General features: G+C 32.0%; 1 protein-coding gene across 1 annotated transcript; it reads right to left on the bottom strand.

Moving 5' to 3' along the window:
- Positions 1–3,513: 3,513 nt before the first annotated feature.
- LOC139481860 (tyrosinase-like protein 2) lies at positions 3,514–10,773 on the bottom strand. The gene is made up of 4 exons (XM_071265376.1): positions 10,681–10,773; positions 6,135–6,455; positions 5,561–5,673; positions 3,514–4,799 (listed from the first exon to the last, which is right to left on the bottom strand). The coding sequence occupies exons 2-4, from the start codon at positions 6,450–6,452 to the stop codon at positions 3,545–3,547; spliced, it is 1,686 nt and encodes a 561-aa protein (XP_071121477.1). The 5' UTR covers positions 6,453–6,455; positions 10,681–10,773; the 3' UTR covers positions 3,514–3,544.
- Between the last annotated feature and the right edge of the window lie 7,359 nt (positions 10,774–18,132).

Genomic DNA, 18,132 nt, shown 5'->3' with positions numbered 1-18,132 from the left:
CAAAGACGGGTATGAAGGGCTAGAAATGTATGTTTTGTTAGCTTTCGAAAATGATAAAAAAAAAGATGAACCAAAGATCTTCTACAGATTAAACTCTTAGACGATTACTAATTTTCAAAGAAGCTGAATCTGTTACTGCTCAGAAGAGGTAAAATTGTGTTATCAAAACCTTTTTTTAACGATATAATCTCAGTCTTTATAATATATGTGTTAGAAATAGAAGATTTTACAAATTAATCTAGGTAAAATATAATTCCTTACGGGAATGAAATGGTTAACATCACACTAAGTTTGAACTTGAATATAAATTGCTTTTTTCAGTAGAAAATGAGAACAAATCATAGCAATGAATAGAACTTTGATATAAAAAGCTCGTTTGTTTTCTCTTATTTTTGAGTGTAATTTCACATTGCGATAAGACGTGTCATGGTACTTGTCTATCCCAAATTCATGTATTTGGTTTTGATGTTATATTTGTTATTCTCGTGGGATTTTGTCTGATGCTTGGTCCGTTTCTGTGTGTGTTACATTTTAGTGTTGTGTCGTTGTTCTCCTCTTATATTTAATGCGTTTCACTCGGTTTTAGTTTGTTATCCCGATTTTGTTTTTTGTCTATGGATTTATGAGTTTTGAACAGCGGTATACTACTGTTTGCTTTTATTTACATTGTAGAATGAAATTCAAAACAGTGTGGCTGTGGCCATTGATTGACACATTAAATTCATCCATTGACTGGGACAATTTAGGTGAACGTTTGTATGTAACGACCATTGCTTACTGTGTACTTTTTAAAGACACTTAAACTATGGGGTCACCAAAGGTTCCCAACACCTTAATAAAGTAATTCGAAAAGATTAATCAGAAATAACACGATGTTTTGATTTATATCAATTATTTAAATCAAAACATAAAGGTTATTTCTGATTAATTTTTCGAATTATTTTATAATTAAAGGCGTTAAGAAACCTTGGTGACCCCACAGTTTAAATGTCTATCGTAGGTACGTCGTGAACAGTGGTCGTTACAGACAAAAGTTCACGTAAATTGTCCCAGTCAATGGATGAATTTAATGTGTCAATCAATGGCCACAGCCACACTGTTTTGAATTTCATTCTATTTATTCAATTATTTGTTCCAATTACTTCATAGCTCTAAAGAAACTTTTCATTACTAAATCTATGAAGTGAAAGTATCATTCACGTTTGAAAGGCATTGGTCGCTTTAAAAATACAATTTGTATCAGACATTCACGGATTGGACACATAATATTTCAAACTAGTTTTTGTCAATAAATATTTAAAACACTGGCTTTCATTTTTTGTTATAAAGCTAACGAACTATTTCCTTTGAATCGTTTCTTTTTTACTTTGAACTTTTCATATTTTTAAAACGCTTCGGACGAATGAAATCATTAAACGTGTTGTTTTCCATTTTTTACATCACTGGGTCGATACCTCTGCTGTTGGACTATCAGTCCCCGAGGGTACCTTCAACTCAGTAGTCAGTACTTCGGTACTGACATGATTTAACAAACTTTTTCTAAAATTATCCGTATATAAATTTTGAATTTATTAAGAAACTAAGGTTTCAACTCCCTCAGGCAAAAATTACTTAAGGTGGCTCGGGACTATTCGACTGCGCATAATTTCACGCATGAATTACAAAAGTATTTGTCGTAATTTTTTTTAATATTTTGATTGATTAGAAATATTAAATCATTGTAGTTATGTGACTAATAGAATATTTTCGTTATTATCGGTATTTTTTAAAGGGTCAAAATGACATTTCATCCATTTTTACCATTTTCCCGCCAAAATTTGGGTTGTAAGGCAAAATATTTTTTTTTCCTTATCGGTGACCTATGTTTTTTATAGGCTCATTCTTTGAAGCTGTATTCCAGCTTTTCAAATTACAGATTTGGAACAATTGTCATAGAACGTTTTTTTGATATTCCGAAAAAAATATGTCAACATCTCTATTTCCCCTATCATTTCATTGACAAATGGTCCCTTTTACATACCTGTTTAAAAGTAAAATTTTGAGCTTAAATGTTCCGTGACCCCCTATTTTTTTTCGACTAATTTGATTCATTTTCTTTAAAGAATAAAATAACCAAAAATACGGCAATTCTGATAGAAACTTCGAATACGCCCGAGCCACCTTAAGATGAATTTGGCTATTTATTTTAGGTATTTTTTGTCATATAGCTCTTCTACGGGTTCGGTACTTATACATCTTCGGATTTCAAATGTTTGGCTTTGAGCGTTCCTGATGAAGGTATTTCCAGAAAAGCGCTTCGGACGAATGAAATTATTAAACGTGCTGTTTTCTATTTTTTTTTTTAATAAAGAACGCCTAAATTAAACAAAATGTATATAAAATGAAACAATTTTCCGTTATATTTTAGAAATGCCTGTTTCTAGGATTGCCTATTAATATTTTTGAGGTGAACTTTATCTTTGAAATTGAAAGAGAGAGTTTCGATCATGACTTTAGCTTAACTGTTGATAAATGACGTTATGTGCATGCATATGAGTGAAGTTTTGTTTATGTCATAAAGTTGGATGTCAATAAAAAATTAAAACGTACAACACTGAAAACAGCATAAGATTGATAGAATCAACACGTCATAATAGACCACTTTCGAGTCCATACGTCACCTGAAAAAACTCGTCAATTATACGCGTCTTTGTGACGTCATTCACCAGAGAGAGGGGGGTCACCTTTATCCCTGCACTATTAACGTTCATCAAGCGTCTTAGTGATCGTCATTGTGCAGAATAAACTAAATAATAGGTGTTTTGTAGGTACTTAATCATAATTCCCCAATGACAGCAGTGCTGATTGTAAAATATGAGAATGAATGATGTTCACTAAAACCAGAGTTTTTGACGGAAATGCATCGAACTCGAAAGTTGTCTATTGAAGTAAGAACGCATATATTGTAACGATAACCAAATCATTGATGACGACAGAAGATCTACTATACTTGCGAAGATATAATTTTAGCCGTCGTTTCTCATTTGAGTATTTTAAAGTTAAATAGTAGACTGCTATAACTGACACCTTACACAGGGAAATATTGAATTCCTCATAGATCTCAGTATTAAATTTTTCATTGGCATCCGTTTTAAGAGAAAAAAAATTGAAGCATACTTTCTTAGGTCCTTAGTTTCCGTTATTTTATGTTACAAGGATATATCATTTTTTTGCTTCACTAATTGCAATGTTCGTTAAAACATATTAGTACTTTGCATTTTAGCCGATACTGAACGACATGAGTCATTTATAAATCATTTATTGTTGTGAATGAGTTTTTTTTTCAACTCCTCAACAAATTTTTGTTAAATTAACTAACTGGGATAGTCGAATGTTTCCATGTCAAAACTATAAAAAAAAAGCCCGAATGTTTTCCTTCATCAAACTTTTTAAAAATTGTGTCAAAGATAGTACTGGCAAATCAATTTCTTAAAAAATGAGAATGTATTTATAATGAGGCATATTAACAGAACGTTGACATTAGCATGGATAAACCATGAGATATTTAATGGCAAACAAACTTCAGTTTAACACGTTTGTCGATCACATCTTCTGCTAACGGATCAAAGGCGTAACCACCCTTTTCTGCCTTCTCAAGCGTATCTTCGTATATTTTGGGCTCCGTTTTGGTGGCATCTATTACACCAGTACAAGTTTCATAAACATATCCCTCCTTGCTCAGGCATAATGTAGTACATGCATTTCCAAGTTTGTTGGTGACGCTGACGTATGTCTGGCTAGGCCCTAACTCTGGATTTTTGATAGCAACAAAGGCGTAGGTCCATACAGGAATGGTGATATCGCACGTTATATAGTCGGTATATAGGCCGTTGTATGTTACCCCCTTTGACTTGACAATCGCTACAGCTTGTTTACATATACTAGAATTTGCATATTTTGTTTCGCAACCTTTAATAGAATTATTTATCAATTTTCTTTTAATCGAGTCATGGAAAACTATTTTAATCGGTGCAAATACCCATTTTTCGACATTTCCTTTTCTGGACAAAATTTTAGAATCTCTTAGTGGTCCGGCTAGATGATTCGGGTATTTCCGTGTGCGATCGTCGTTTTCCTTAACGTTTGCGAACTTTGTGACACTGACGCAAACACTCTTTTGACACTTTGCAAATACCGAATTTAAACAATTATTCTCACATGTGGGATACTCTTCATATCGGTAAATATTCTTGGTAAAGTAATGACTATAGCCATCAATATTTTTCATCGGAGTCAAACGATCCATATACTTATCTGGCATTTGCATACTGCTAACCCATCTTGTGACGTAATCATCTTGAGGGTCTTTACCTTTACTTCTCATTTTATGACAAAATTTCTCCCATACTGAATCTATGAACGAGTGATGAATCCAAAATGCTGGTTCTTGAGCACTGGTATTGAAATCGTTCATTTGGCCACCTATTGCCGCGTGTATAGAATTGTGAATTGCTTCAAATATGAAACCCTCTTCTGCAGTCGGCTCACTGATGTCCTCGTGACTTTCTTGAGCAAGAATTTTCTTTATCCAATCATGCGTGATAAAACTTCCTTGAGCACCAAGATCTCTTTCAAGCGGTACCCCCCGGATTGTTTTCCAATAAGCAAAAGGTCCCGTTTTGACTATTCCCCAAGGATTTCCTAAAAACTTGTAGGAAAACATTACAGTATGGGGAGGTAACTTCATTTCGTCATCTAATCTAGAATCCCAGTAACACAAGGTTATATTAGGGTTCTTTTTTCTTAACAGCTCTTCAAATCTATAAAAAAAAAGCGTAATTTTTATTACTTCTATGCAATCTTTCTTTTTTCAATTGGACTTGAAAATAAACCTACCAAACAATATTTTTTAAAACATTGTATTTATTCTGAATTATGAAATACTAACAATAGAAATAACAAGAAATGCAGATAAAAGACAAATACATTTTCAGATTTTATTTGAAGAAACTTTGCTATACGACACTGTGATATGATGAGTACTGAAATTTTATTGATTGATTGCTGATTGCTTGTCCAGCCGCAAAAGTTTCAAACAAGTAATAACAAGGACAAAGCAACAATAAATACTTTCTTAGATTTTGCAAAGAAGATCGAATGAGATAAAATATTAGAAAGTTATACCGTCACTATAAAACATGACATGCTACAATTGCATAATGTTACAATGCACGTATGATTAATCAAAGAGTTTTGTAAGGCTTCTTTTTTTCAAAGCAAATAATGGGAGAATCAATCTACACTATACATAGGATTTAACGTCTTCAATGCGACCAGACAAGGCTACGTTTTATGTACAACATAAATACCCTTAGTAAATAATTTTCTTACTTTAAGCCAGTTTGTTTGTCGAAATAGCTATACATCATATATGCCAATTTGCTCTATTTAGACACGATCTCTGGTAATTGTTTTGGATTAAAAAGGTATATCTTTTCTTTTCTGCTGTCTATTCTATAATTAGTAAACTTACAACAGGTATGTAGCATATATATGTTAGGAAACAGACATGAATACTGACCTTAAGGTATAGTATCTATGCCATCCAAAGAAATTTGGACCATAGTGAACAGAGTAAACTGCTCGTTTGGTGTGAAAGTCGGCAAACCAATCATAGACATTCGGTTCTTTACTCTGTGGAAGAAAAAAAGTTCTTTAAATTCAAAAAATATTTCGTGCATTTATTTTTTGGATATTTTGATAACGGACAAAAAGGCGATTTTAAGTATTCCGTTGTCAGAAAAATTCTGCATACAGCTATATCTACATGCATCTGATATCAGAATACGAGTTATTATTATTGCGAAACTCATCCAGTCAGATTAATTGCATTAATTAAAACGTCACAAACATTTCTGAATTTACAGTTATCATTTCAATATTTATTGTACGTCACAAAAAGAAGCAAAATATACCAAAAGGGTGATTAAAACTCATACGTCGAAAACGAACTGACAACGTTACGATACAAGTTAGATAAATATCTCCAATAACGGTGTCACAATTACAAAACATTGAATTAATGCCTGAGTTTTATATCATCAACCCCGACCATTGAATTCTAAACGGCCATCTTATCACTAATCAAAACGTACTTTGTCTTTTTTAAGAGCATTTATAGCGTCCCAAATCTCATTGCGTTCCATTTTTGACAGCGACCTACATTCACGGCGTACTCGTTTAAATGGATGCCAATAACAATCTTGGTGCACTGTCAGCTTCATATCTTCTTTCTCTAAAGGTATCCGGTCTGTACTGTTATCTAACACGTCCAAAATGCATTTGTGTCTTGCCGTAGACGACTTATTAGCACATTCGGCAAACTGCAATGGTATATCCACATTAATAATATTCGACAAAACAAGATCTCCAATGTTGAAAAGAAGAAGTGTGATCAGAGTAAACACCAGCATATTCTAAAAATAGAAAATTATAAATGAGCTTACTCTTTTTTTTCGTCCTAAGATTGATACTATAGTAAAGTACACTTTCTGTCATGAATTATTCATCAAAAAATCTTATGATTGATCACTGACCTTTTCAAAATCCGACGTCAAAATTGTTAACTCAAAGATGGTGGAGCGGACACTACAACTAAAATTCTTAGGATATAAGTAACAAATAAACAAACAACCAAACAAAAAAATAATTATCGACAATGTGGTAACAAATATCCAGACATTTTGGTTCCAACAAACTTTTAAAAAGTTCAGATGGTAGTTCATTTTCATTGTTACGTGTTGTAGCTTATGTTAATGAATGAAAAGGTTTGGTACTTAGGATTCCTTCAAAGCCCAATAAAATGTGTTAATACAATTCGATGCCACACGTATTACTACCAATGACAAGAACTTGAAATGCAATTAATGAAAACAAGGGGGGAACATTTAATAAATATTTGTTACTGCTAAAAAAAAAACCTAAAAATTATTATCTCTTTTTTTAAATTAAAAATATATAAAATCAAAAAGATTTCCAATGAATGCCAATGAAACACCTCCCCTCGAGTGAAAAGCGTGACATAGAAGTTAATCAACTATAGGCCACTGTTAGACCTGCAACAATAAGCAAAACAATGCAGCATTGCAAGCTATAAAAGTTTAAATAAGAAAAGTAACAGTCTGATATATGTTCAAAACAATAAACGACAAATAAACATGATATACAGAAGCACGCAACATCCACGTAATCACTCCACACTTTGGAAAGGCTTATATTGCAGCACTTTGACAAAGCGAACAATAAAAAGTAAATTTTGGATTTTGTTTTAATGACAACCAAAACATGTACTCCCCACTGTTAAAACACTTTTTCACCAACACAGTTTCAACATGGCAATATATTGTTTCTATATGGTTAATATACAATCTAAATTAGACTTTGATGATGCAAATAAAACTGTGAAAATATATGGAAGTGAACAACTTAAAGATACATTTCTGTATGCAAAATGTACAGAATTTTCAATTACTGTTCTTTATATATACTTTAATCAGTCACGGACCCGCGATATCACGGGTGTGTTTTAGTTTAATAAAAAATTTAATAAAGGAAGAGTATAGAACAATTGATGAAAAAACACTAAAAGAGTGGCAAAGTTAATAGACAGTATAAAATGTATATGAATCATCCAGAAGTTATTTTAATTTGCTTGAAATTTGCTGAGAACACAATGTTACAGGTAAGAAGGTGTATATAAACAGGTCTGACAGGCTAACATAGATATAAGAAGATGTGGTATGAGTGCCAATGAGACAACTCTTCATCCAAGTCACAATTTGTACAGAATTTTCAATTACTGTTCTTTACTTATTCGTCCAAATATGAAAAATACATATTTTATAGATGTCATGCATCCAGAGCGTCTATTTAGTTTAACTTATGATGCAAGAACACACAAAGCCAAACATTCGAAAGTAAGTGATTGATAGTACTATAACACTTTAAGAGCGCTAGGGTATGTGACCAAAAATAGTTTCTTTCTATCTATGAATGAGAGTTGGGACATTAGTTAATCAATTCTTAATTTATAACGAAGATTTGAGAAAGGTATTTTATAAATAATGTCAGTACCTAAGGAGTGATTATTTAAAGTGAGGCGAATGATTTTAAATGAATATTCAAACTCAGAAGTCGAAAACAAACTGACAATGCCATTACAAAAAAGATTAAAGACAACCAGATTATCTAAGCTGAGGATAACCTCGGGGATAACATTCCAATAGCATGCATATATATGCGCAGCGGTTTAGTCCAAGTACTGTCGAAAACAGAACACTTAATACATTTAAGAAGTCCAAAGCACAAATATAACACCCTTGCAAAAACTAATCTTTTCGTTCTAAGTTAGTTAGCTAACGTCAAAATGATTATTTCACTTTGCTTGGAATTAGTATTAAGATATACCCTTTTGATGATTTGACTATTTTAATATTTCATATTAACGATATATAGACAGTTAAATCAGAGACACATGTCATGCATACATAAATTTACATTACTTTTATATTTGTCATCTGTTTCATTTAATCAATAATACAAAATTGTACGTTTAAAACATTTTTCGTCCTCAATATGAGTTTTGATAACAAAAATTATAAAAGTTTGAGGACTTTAGTTTCGATAAGTGTAATCGTGAATAAAATAGTCGTCGTCACAGTACAATACAAATGTAAACATAACAAAATAAGGATAAAAAACCCGAACCATATAAGGATAAATATATATCTATATTGATATTTGGCTTATTGTCAAAGAGCAATGATTTAATTATTGACAAAAATCACACACCTACTCATTACTGTATCCTAGGACTCATTAGTATTTTTGTACTTTCATTGACGCCATTACAAACATAATTATCGTACATGAGTTATCTCAACTGAAAATTTCATGGTATGAGTCCCAATCAGACAACACCCCATTCAAGTCACTATTGGTAAAAGTAAACCATTAAAGCTCAAAGTACGGCCTTCAAAACAGAGCTTTCGGTCACACCAATCAGCAAGCCATTTAAACCGGAAAACCAACTGTCTATTATATAAATAAAACGAAAAGCGAGAAACAGTTATGAACCACATAAACAAACAACGACCACTGAACATCAGGTACATGACCAAGAACAGATGCAAACAAATGCATATCTCTACTTCAAAATAGCAGTTACAGTTTTTTTTTTTTTTATGTATATTTTTTTCACAATGTGACATGCATGACGAGAGAACAACTGTGAACAAATTTGACATTGACAAAGTAAGAGTTACATTATTAAATGAACAATATATATATATATATATATATATAGCTTTTAACTACTGTTCATTATTTATTTGGAAAATTACACTTATACATCAGGCGCGGATCCAGCCATTTAAAAAAAGGGGGGGGGGGGTTCCCAACACAGAGTAAAGGGGGGGGGGGTTCCAACTATATGCTCCCATTCAAATGCATTGATCGGCCAAAAAAAGGGGGGTTCCAACCCCCGGAACCCCCTCCCCTGTATCCGAACCTGTACCTGCGTCTACAGATTCAATATGATTCACCTGCTCAAATTGACCTGTTCAATCATTACTGAGCTCATTTTAAGTCGCTATCTAAATTTAAAACTGCTTATTTCATTTTGCTCGAAATTTTTTAAATTCCACTGTAGTATTTCCATGTACTTTTTCTATGTATGTTGTTTCTACCGCCGTCCGTTTTAGTCTTTCTTTTTTTCATGTTTGTATTTCAAACTTATGCATTTATTCATGTGTTAAGATAAGAAAAGTTACTTGAACCGCAGTTATTTTGAGAGTTAGATCAATTAGCTAGCAATTCAGGAATATGCCAGTTATTTTCCTTTCGCTTGATGTGTTTGAGCATTTATTTTCCCAATGTTTAAGAGACTTTCCGTTTTGAATATTTTCCTTGTAGTTTGGTATATTTTTGTTGATTTACTTTCGTTGCATGACATGTAGTACCCTGAGCCATTATCTGATTGTAAGAAAAGTTATACAGATAGCGTCACTAGTGCAGTAGGATATACCTTTCGGATGTCACACGGTAATAGAGGAGAGGTAATTTTAAGTGAGAGGTTTAGCTAGCTATAAAACCAGGGTTAGTCCACCATTTTTTATCTAAGAAGATGTCTGTACCAAGTCAGGAATATGACTGTTATCCATTCTATTGATGTGTTTGAGCATTTGACTGTGCAATTTGATTAGGAACTTTTCGTTCTTTTTGTGAACAATAAATAAACTCATCATAGATACCAGGATTGAATTTTGTATTTACGCCAGATGCGCGTCTCGTCTACAAAAGACCCATTAGTCACGCCCGAATCCAAAAAAGCTAAAAAGGTCATAATAAAGTACGAAGTTGAAGAGCATTGAGGACCAAAATTCCTAAAAGTTGTTATGAACTTTCCTCGGAATTCTATTTATTGTTTTTTTTGAAATATTTATGACTTTTTAATATTTCCTTTTAATCGTAGATTTTTATATCGCATATGCCTATTTTCTTTACTTATTGTGGGGCATTAAAAACTTTTGTACAAGCAAGATGTATACTTTTAAACATTTACAATAAATATGAACACAAAGAAAGTATTTCACGAGTTATTACATATTTATGATCATTAACTGTAGACGAAATCATACTTACAAACAATTATCTTCTTGAAAATCTGCAAAAATTATCTTGTCTTTATACAATGAACACGTCTCAATAATATCTATTAAAGATATAATTATAATTACAAAACATGTGTTGTCCTTTGTCATTATTCAAAATCAATAATCAGATGTTACTGTTAATGATACATACATGTACTTACTGTTATAAAATACTTTTACTTGAAGACCTATTGTAACATTCTATGACGACGTACTAGCATACGATCCTGTTGTTATGAAGAAAGCAAATAAATGCCGTCGAATGAACCCCTCCCCGAATCGCCAAACAGAATATGCGAAACAAAAATGTCTAACCACTTCCACATTCTTTATTTGCTGGTCCCAAGTCAGGACCCCGAAATTCAGTGGTTGTCGTTTGCTGTTTGACATATTCGTTGTTGGTTTATTGTATTGTTTGCGAATTTTACTTCAACGATAAACAGTCAGTACTATGTATCAATGACTTGACTGAAGCATATAACACACTTTTAGATAAAACAGATAGATCAAAACTCCAACACATCGATAAGAACAACAGTCCACACCAACCTCGAACACCCGCCTACACATGTTACTTTAAAATAGAATGATAGATAGAGTTATGATTTTATAGGAGTGAATATATTATTAAAAAGAGATCGGGGTTAATAATCACAAACATTCATATAATCTACGAAATGAAATAGATGGATACTTATATATTTACGCACCATCGATATGTGCTGCATGACACATTATTGATGATTCTTAGGCATTGGCATGATTGTTTATTTAATTGAGCGACATGTAAAGTCCTATTGAATGGTTGTTGTCCTGATAAATCAATATTGCAACTATCGAAATTAACAATGTGCAACGCTTGACAGCGAAGACGTATCGGCCTTATTAGGGCAGTTGTACGTGCGAATCATGCATCATCTTTGAGTGAGTGTAGTCTGTATAAAAGGTACAGAACGCATCTTCCTGATTATGAGAATTCAGTTGTTAAATTGTCTCTAGAACATACTCCGATATGCAAAGACTAGACACAGCAGCCAAGAACATTGTCATCTTTCTGTTAGCAGTTGAATCACAATATGAAGTCGCTTGACTTTAATAATAATATACGGACCACCATTTTAAGACTAATGCAAAAGTAAAACCAATTCGGTTCAACAGCTGACTGTCAACGTTCTCTATCCCACCAAGAACCTAAGATTGAAACATTCGGGTATTTCACATGCGCAACCGGACCTCAAAGGCAACCGAAACCATGTAAAATGTTACAGATGTAAGACAAATATCGGCGAAGACCATGAGACTCCGACATACCTACTTTGGCGAAGTACTGGGACGCCAGAATCAATTTGCAAGGAACCAATGGTAAATAATTCGACTGGGAATCGCAAAAACTAGTGCCTTTTTCTAGTTTATCGATGGCTCACGATTCACGCTGCAGAGAAGACATGCCCGAGTCTGCAGACGCAGAAAGAAAACTTACAGGAGTTGGCAAATTAATTTTTTTAATATAATGATTTTCCAATATCAAAATATGTCAAGTTAATCATCTAACAATTACAGAGATTAGTTGCACAATGTATGTTGTTTCGCCCTTTGATAGAAGGCAGATAAAAGTGACAAAGTTTGCTTGCATATTTTTTTGATGATAAAAACTCGATTACATCTAAACAGGAAATAAAACCAAGAGGAAAGGGAAATATTTAAACAACAAATGGTATTGTTTATTCAAAATCGAAATAGCGGAACTTATTGGCGACACATGAAATTAAAAACTAATATAGATACCTACATTTTTTAGTATCAATAATATAGGATTTTACGGCTGTTACTCGTAAGTTTATTAATTCAATTGCTTTATGACTAATTTTTTTTTTTAAATTGTCATATATTTTAAACCAGTATAAACATATATATATATATATATGTATTGGCATCGAATGCTTTTGTGGTTTGGATAAACAAATACTTAACAATAAGTGATCGTCTGGTAATAATAAGTGAATAAATGTGTATCAAATTTATACACTGCAATGCTCCAGATGAAATGAGATGTCGAAATCACTGCAATGAAACAAAATATTTATAATTCTTAAAGAAATATCGATAGTTTTATATTTATCATTTAAGTATGAAATAAAACAAAACAATGTTTTGTATTCAACTTCGCCTGGACAGTACAATGAAGCATTTATTAAATTTATTTCATGTTAAGTATTTTTCATGTATTTAAATTGCATGCTATAAGCGCTGTTTCATCAAAACATTAACAAACAAAATATACAAATAAAGTTAAAAGTAGAAACATGTGTCCAAAATTCATAAATAACTTGAGAAAAAAAAGGGTAACAAACTAAAACCGAAGGAAACACATCGACTATAAAGAAAAACAAAGAAACAACAGGAGCACCGTAGTGCAACACAAACAAACAAACGCGAACATACATATAGAAACGAACAATTTGATAACAAATCAAAAGGTCAAATCGAATACTGAGTTAAAGAGCATTTCATACATAGAGGCAATGATTAATTCAATTATTGTTTTATGTCTTCCTGTATTCTTTGTCTAAAAGTAAAAAAACCTGATTTAAATATTTTATTTTTCAGAGTTCACAGATTGTTGATGTTTTCACTACCTAAATTTATAACGGCAACGTATTTTATGCCAAAGTGTCAAATATCAATATAAAGATATTTAGATTTTAATTGTAAATAATGTCACTTACAAATATTGTACGCTTTATGAAAATAATCTCAGACTAAAGATTTAAATTTGTGGTTGTAAGCTGTGTGGTTGATGTCGTTTGCTTTAATACCCTTTTTGAAATTACTTTGGAGTTCGGTAATGATATATGGAGCGAGTTTATATTTTTGAAAGGTCATTATTCAGGGAATAACGTTTAAATGATATTTTTAAACACAGTTTAAATCAAAGGAGGAAGTAATAACAATAAGGCGGTCGGAAACATAAAGCTTACACGCGACATTATGTATACAAAACTGAATTGACGGATATAATAGATGACACAAAGAATCATTATACATGAAAATCAATAGTTTCACATACATAAATTTAGTCACCAGAGAGTGGCTTGTAGTATTTGGGAATAATACACAAAATACTGGGCAGTGTAATATATCATTACAATCAACAACAAGCAACTCTTCCAAGAAACATATGAACACAAAATCACACAAATCGGCTTAAATACAGTCCAAATAGCCAAACGTTATACGAACACAACTTGTGGATCTGTTAAACCAATATTAATCCATAAATTGCATATCGTCGCTGGGCTTCTAAAATGTCGTATATGACTTTTTTGGCTAAAAATACTTTTTGACACCAATGGTCTGGGCGGGAGGAAATCTTTGGTATTACAAAATAGAATACAGTTAGACCAATCAAAATGTGTGAAATAAGACATATTACAAAATTGCTAATGTCAGTTGTTTGTAAAGTTTGCTTCCAAAATTTTGTATGAAAACTTGAAAATCGTTGTAGAATGGCTTTGGGAAAAGAAATAATTGTACATTTCTTTATTTCTGTGAAAATAATTTAAGTTCTTTGATAATCCAGAAATGTCAAAGTTTTTATTTCACTGCTATTTACAAAAATGTTCAAGTTCACATACGACATTTTGGAAGCATGCATTTTGCCAAAATTTTAAAGGCTTTTTGTGAGATATTTGTTTCTTGAAATATTTGCAATTTACAACATTTTAGAAGCCCAGCGACGATATATAGACCACAAGACGCAAAAGTAAAGCCAACAGTTAAAAGAAAAAGAACCCACAAAACAAACCATGCACATGCAGTCAACCTGCTAGAAAGATGACAAAAAATTAAGGAAAATGTACCATGTAATTGGGAAAGCAGATTCAACATTTGATCGATATGAAAGATAGGTAGATAGAAAAGTCACAGTTGTTTGAATACTCTGCCGCATAGTTACGCAACTGTACAATAACCATATTCCTTACACGTTTCAAGAGCATGAAGAAGAAGTCAAACAATCAAAGTAATCGAACTTTGTAGTAATTATGTGAGTCTAGTAAGCATTTCAAATCTGAACACTGGACGAAAGAAAGATTAATAAATTTTTGTTGTAACCACTGGGTCGATGCTACTTTTTTCATGTTTTTCCACCAGAATATTACAAGCACAACAGTCAGTACTTGCCATCACATTTCATTTATCTTGTAGGTTTTTTTTTTATTAATCTTCTGTTTTTTAAACTTTTAATCACTGTAATACTAAGAAGCATACTTACAAGTGTCTTTTATTAAGAGGAAAACATTAAAATTTAAATCTTTAAAACTTCATCATATTGCAAAAATGTAAACCTTTCTTGTTTTCATATAACAATGTATAAAGTAAAATTATTTTGAATTATATATTTTCATATTTATTTCAGCACTCAAGATATTCTAATTCGAGGAAATTAAACCTGAAATATACCTTTTACTTCGAAAACCTGTGTACCAAGTCAGGACTGTGACAGTTGCTGTTTATCTGTTTGATGTGTTTTATCATTTGATTAATGACTTTCTGTTTTGAATTTTCCTCGGAGTTCAGAATTTTTGTGATTTTACCTTTTTTCAATAGAATACGAACGAAACAGTAGGATGACATTTTTAAAAACAAACCTATTTCATACAAATGAAGAGACAAGTCGATAAATACAAATAAAACACAACATATCAACGTGTAAAGCCATCAACAGTATTTTATAGTTTTTCCAGTTGAGAAATAAAAATATACAAAACCTGTTAATTGACATGTTTGTTGTTTTGTTGTCAACGACGAATGCCACATTTCTTCAACTTCTCTTTATATTACATTATTTGAGAAGTAATTCATGTATTTTAAGTAATCGTTGTTTGCGTTGGAAAGATGAAAATTCTAAATTGCATGTGAATTGCTCGTCCAGAAATGTTCGGTCAATTCCGACATTTCCTAACGAAACATATTATCTGGATCTGAGCTTAAATCCCATAGGAATAATAAAGAATAGATCATTTTGTTATCTACATTATCTACAAGAACTGAATTTATTCTTCTGTGGTATTAAGGTGCTAGAACAAGATGCATTCATCGGACTTAAAAAATTGCGAAAGTTGAATTTACGAACAAACCAACTAACTTTCAACTTCCAGTCCTTTCCTAAAGGAGTCTTCAGTCCTTTGAAACATTTGACATATATGAATATTATAAATACAAACGTCGATTCTTTAGAATTAAATTTTGCAAGTTTTTCGCAATATGTGATGTCCGACCTGTTATCATTAAACACTTTAATTATTGACCTGTTTCATGACACTGACGGGGCTTTTATACTTGGAAAAGGATTTCTGTCATTGAAACGCTTACGTGTAGTACAGGCAGGGCTTTGTTATATGGATTTTAATAACAGGACATTAGAAAATGTACTATACTTAGAATCATTTGATTTGTCATGCTGTACGTTAGCGTCGTATGAAATTGGAGCACTTCGCGGACGAAAATTTAAACGTCTAAATTTTGATGCTGTCTACATGAATAAAAATGATGATTATTGGGATATGGTCACAGATTTGGGAACAGCAAAAATAGATATATTGGTACTGACAGCTACATTTCACATATATTCTTTTTTACCTGCATCCTTTTTCGTGAGTTTAAGTCCAAGTGGGTTAACTAAAATATATCTGAATGACAACAGTGTTATTGAAGCCGGTACAGGGTCAACAGGGGCTGATATTCTGCCTTCTACATTAAACTATTTAGATTTTTCTGGAAATCAGATAAGAAAGATAAGATATTTCATGCAGAATTTGTCATACCTGAACCTAGAAAGAAATAACTTGGGAATTTATCTAAAATCAAAAAGATATTCAGCTTCTGAGGTCAATAATTTAACTGAAGTAAACTTATCCTTTAATAAACTATATTATCTAATGTTTTCACTTTTCTATGGACATGTAAAATTAGAAAAATTGAATTTAAGCAACAATTTTTTAATGGATATCACATTTAATGTGTCGAATTTATATACGCTGAAAGTGCTTGATATGTCGAATAACCGAATTCAAAGCTTTGGTAGTAAAACAATGGACAGTTTGGATAAGTGTTTCCACAAATCTGACATGCAAATAGATATTTCAGGAAATGTTCTGCAATGTAGTTGTGGTACACTTCAATTCCTAAAGTGGATAATTGACAAAAGAAGGTATTTTAGGCGAATGAAAAACATGATATGCAAATTTTCCAACGGAACTGAATTAACATTAACTTCATTTAGAAATACAATATTGTTGCTAGAAAAGGGATGTTCGTCATATACTTCACTTCTGATTGGAATTTCTATTTCGATTATAACAGCCGTTTTAATTGTGGCGGTTGGTTTAGTATACAGATATCGATGGAGACTCCGATATATATACTATATGACTAGAAGTAAATATAAGCGATACAAAAAGGTCGAGAACGAACAAAGTTATAAATACGATGCATTTATATCTTATTCTGATAACGAAAGTACATTTATTATTAAAGATTGTATTCCTAGTTTGGAAGGTAACGCAGGTATAAAACTTTGCATCCATCAACGTGACTTTGTACCAGGCGAAGAAATTACACACAACATTACAAACTCTATTCACGAAAGTAGGAAAACTATTTGTATTATAACAAGATCATTTATTGAGTCCTATTACTGTATGTTTGAATTTAATATGGCTAGAATGGAGAGTATCTATTCACGCGGGGGTCAGAGCATTTTATTTCTGGTATTCTATGAACAACTCGGACCACAAGATTTACCATTAGTAATGCTGGAACTGGTTCAACAAAATTCTTACATCGAATATCCTAATGATGAACAAGGAAATATTGTGTTTTGGGAGAAACTAAAAGAAGTCTTGTCATGAATAATATTCCCGTGTTTTTGTGAAATGGTTTAATATTTTGTCAGAAGACTAGCTTCATATATAGGTTTATTAATGTGTAAATTGTTCTGGAGACAAAATGTTATTCTCTAGATGTAATCAAATAACTTAGATCTTTTTGTAGACCGGAAGATACTAATTTTTAAGTGAATAACACAAAACTTTTTAAAGCATGTTTTATATCATGATAAATATTGTCAGCATGTTATACTATGTTTTTACACTTTTTATTATCTCGTTAACACTTGAGGGACAAAATATACCAGAGGGACATTCAAATTCATAAATCGAATATCATGCTAAAAACGATAAAAGGCAAACAGACAAATAATATTTCAAAAAGCACAAAATAGAGAAAAAAAAACCTAAGCAACATGAACCCTACCAAAAACTGCGACTGATGCTTCGAAATGATAAGAAGATCCTGCTCCACATGTGACCCCATCGTGATGCACATGGTAGTCCAAAGTCGGTAACAAATTTAACTCAGGAGTAAGACACACTTATACAGC

The sequence above is a fragment of the Mytilus edulis genome, chromosome 7 (assembly GCF_963676685.1).
Source record: "Mytilus edulis chromosome 7, xbMytEdul2.2, whole genome shotgun sequence".
Classification (NCBI taxonomy): domain Eukaryota; kingdom Metazoa; phylum Mollusca; class Bivalvia; order Mytilida; family Mytilidae; genus Mytilus; species Mytilus edulis.
This window is presented reverse-complemented; position numbering and strand designations above follow the sequence as displayed.

What these genes read in the sequence shown, in the direction of transcription:
- LOC139481860 (XM_071265376.1), bottom strand. Translation starts at nt 6,452, where the DNA reads ATGCTGGTGTTTACTCTGATCACACTTCTTCTTTTCAACATTGGAGAT. An exon ending in ATGCTCTTAAAAAAGACAAA is followed by an intron (nt 5,674 to 6,134) that starts GTACGTTTTGAT and finishes TTTCTTCCACAG; the next exon opens with AGTAAAGAACCGAATGTCTA. An exon ending in CATAGATACTATACCTTAAG is followed by an intron (nt 4,800 to 5,560) that starts GTCAGTATTCAT and finishes TTTTTTTTATAG; the next exon opens with ATTTGAAGAGCTGTTAAGAA.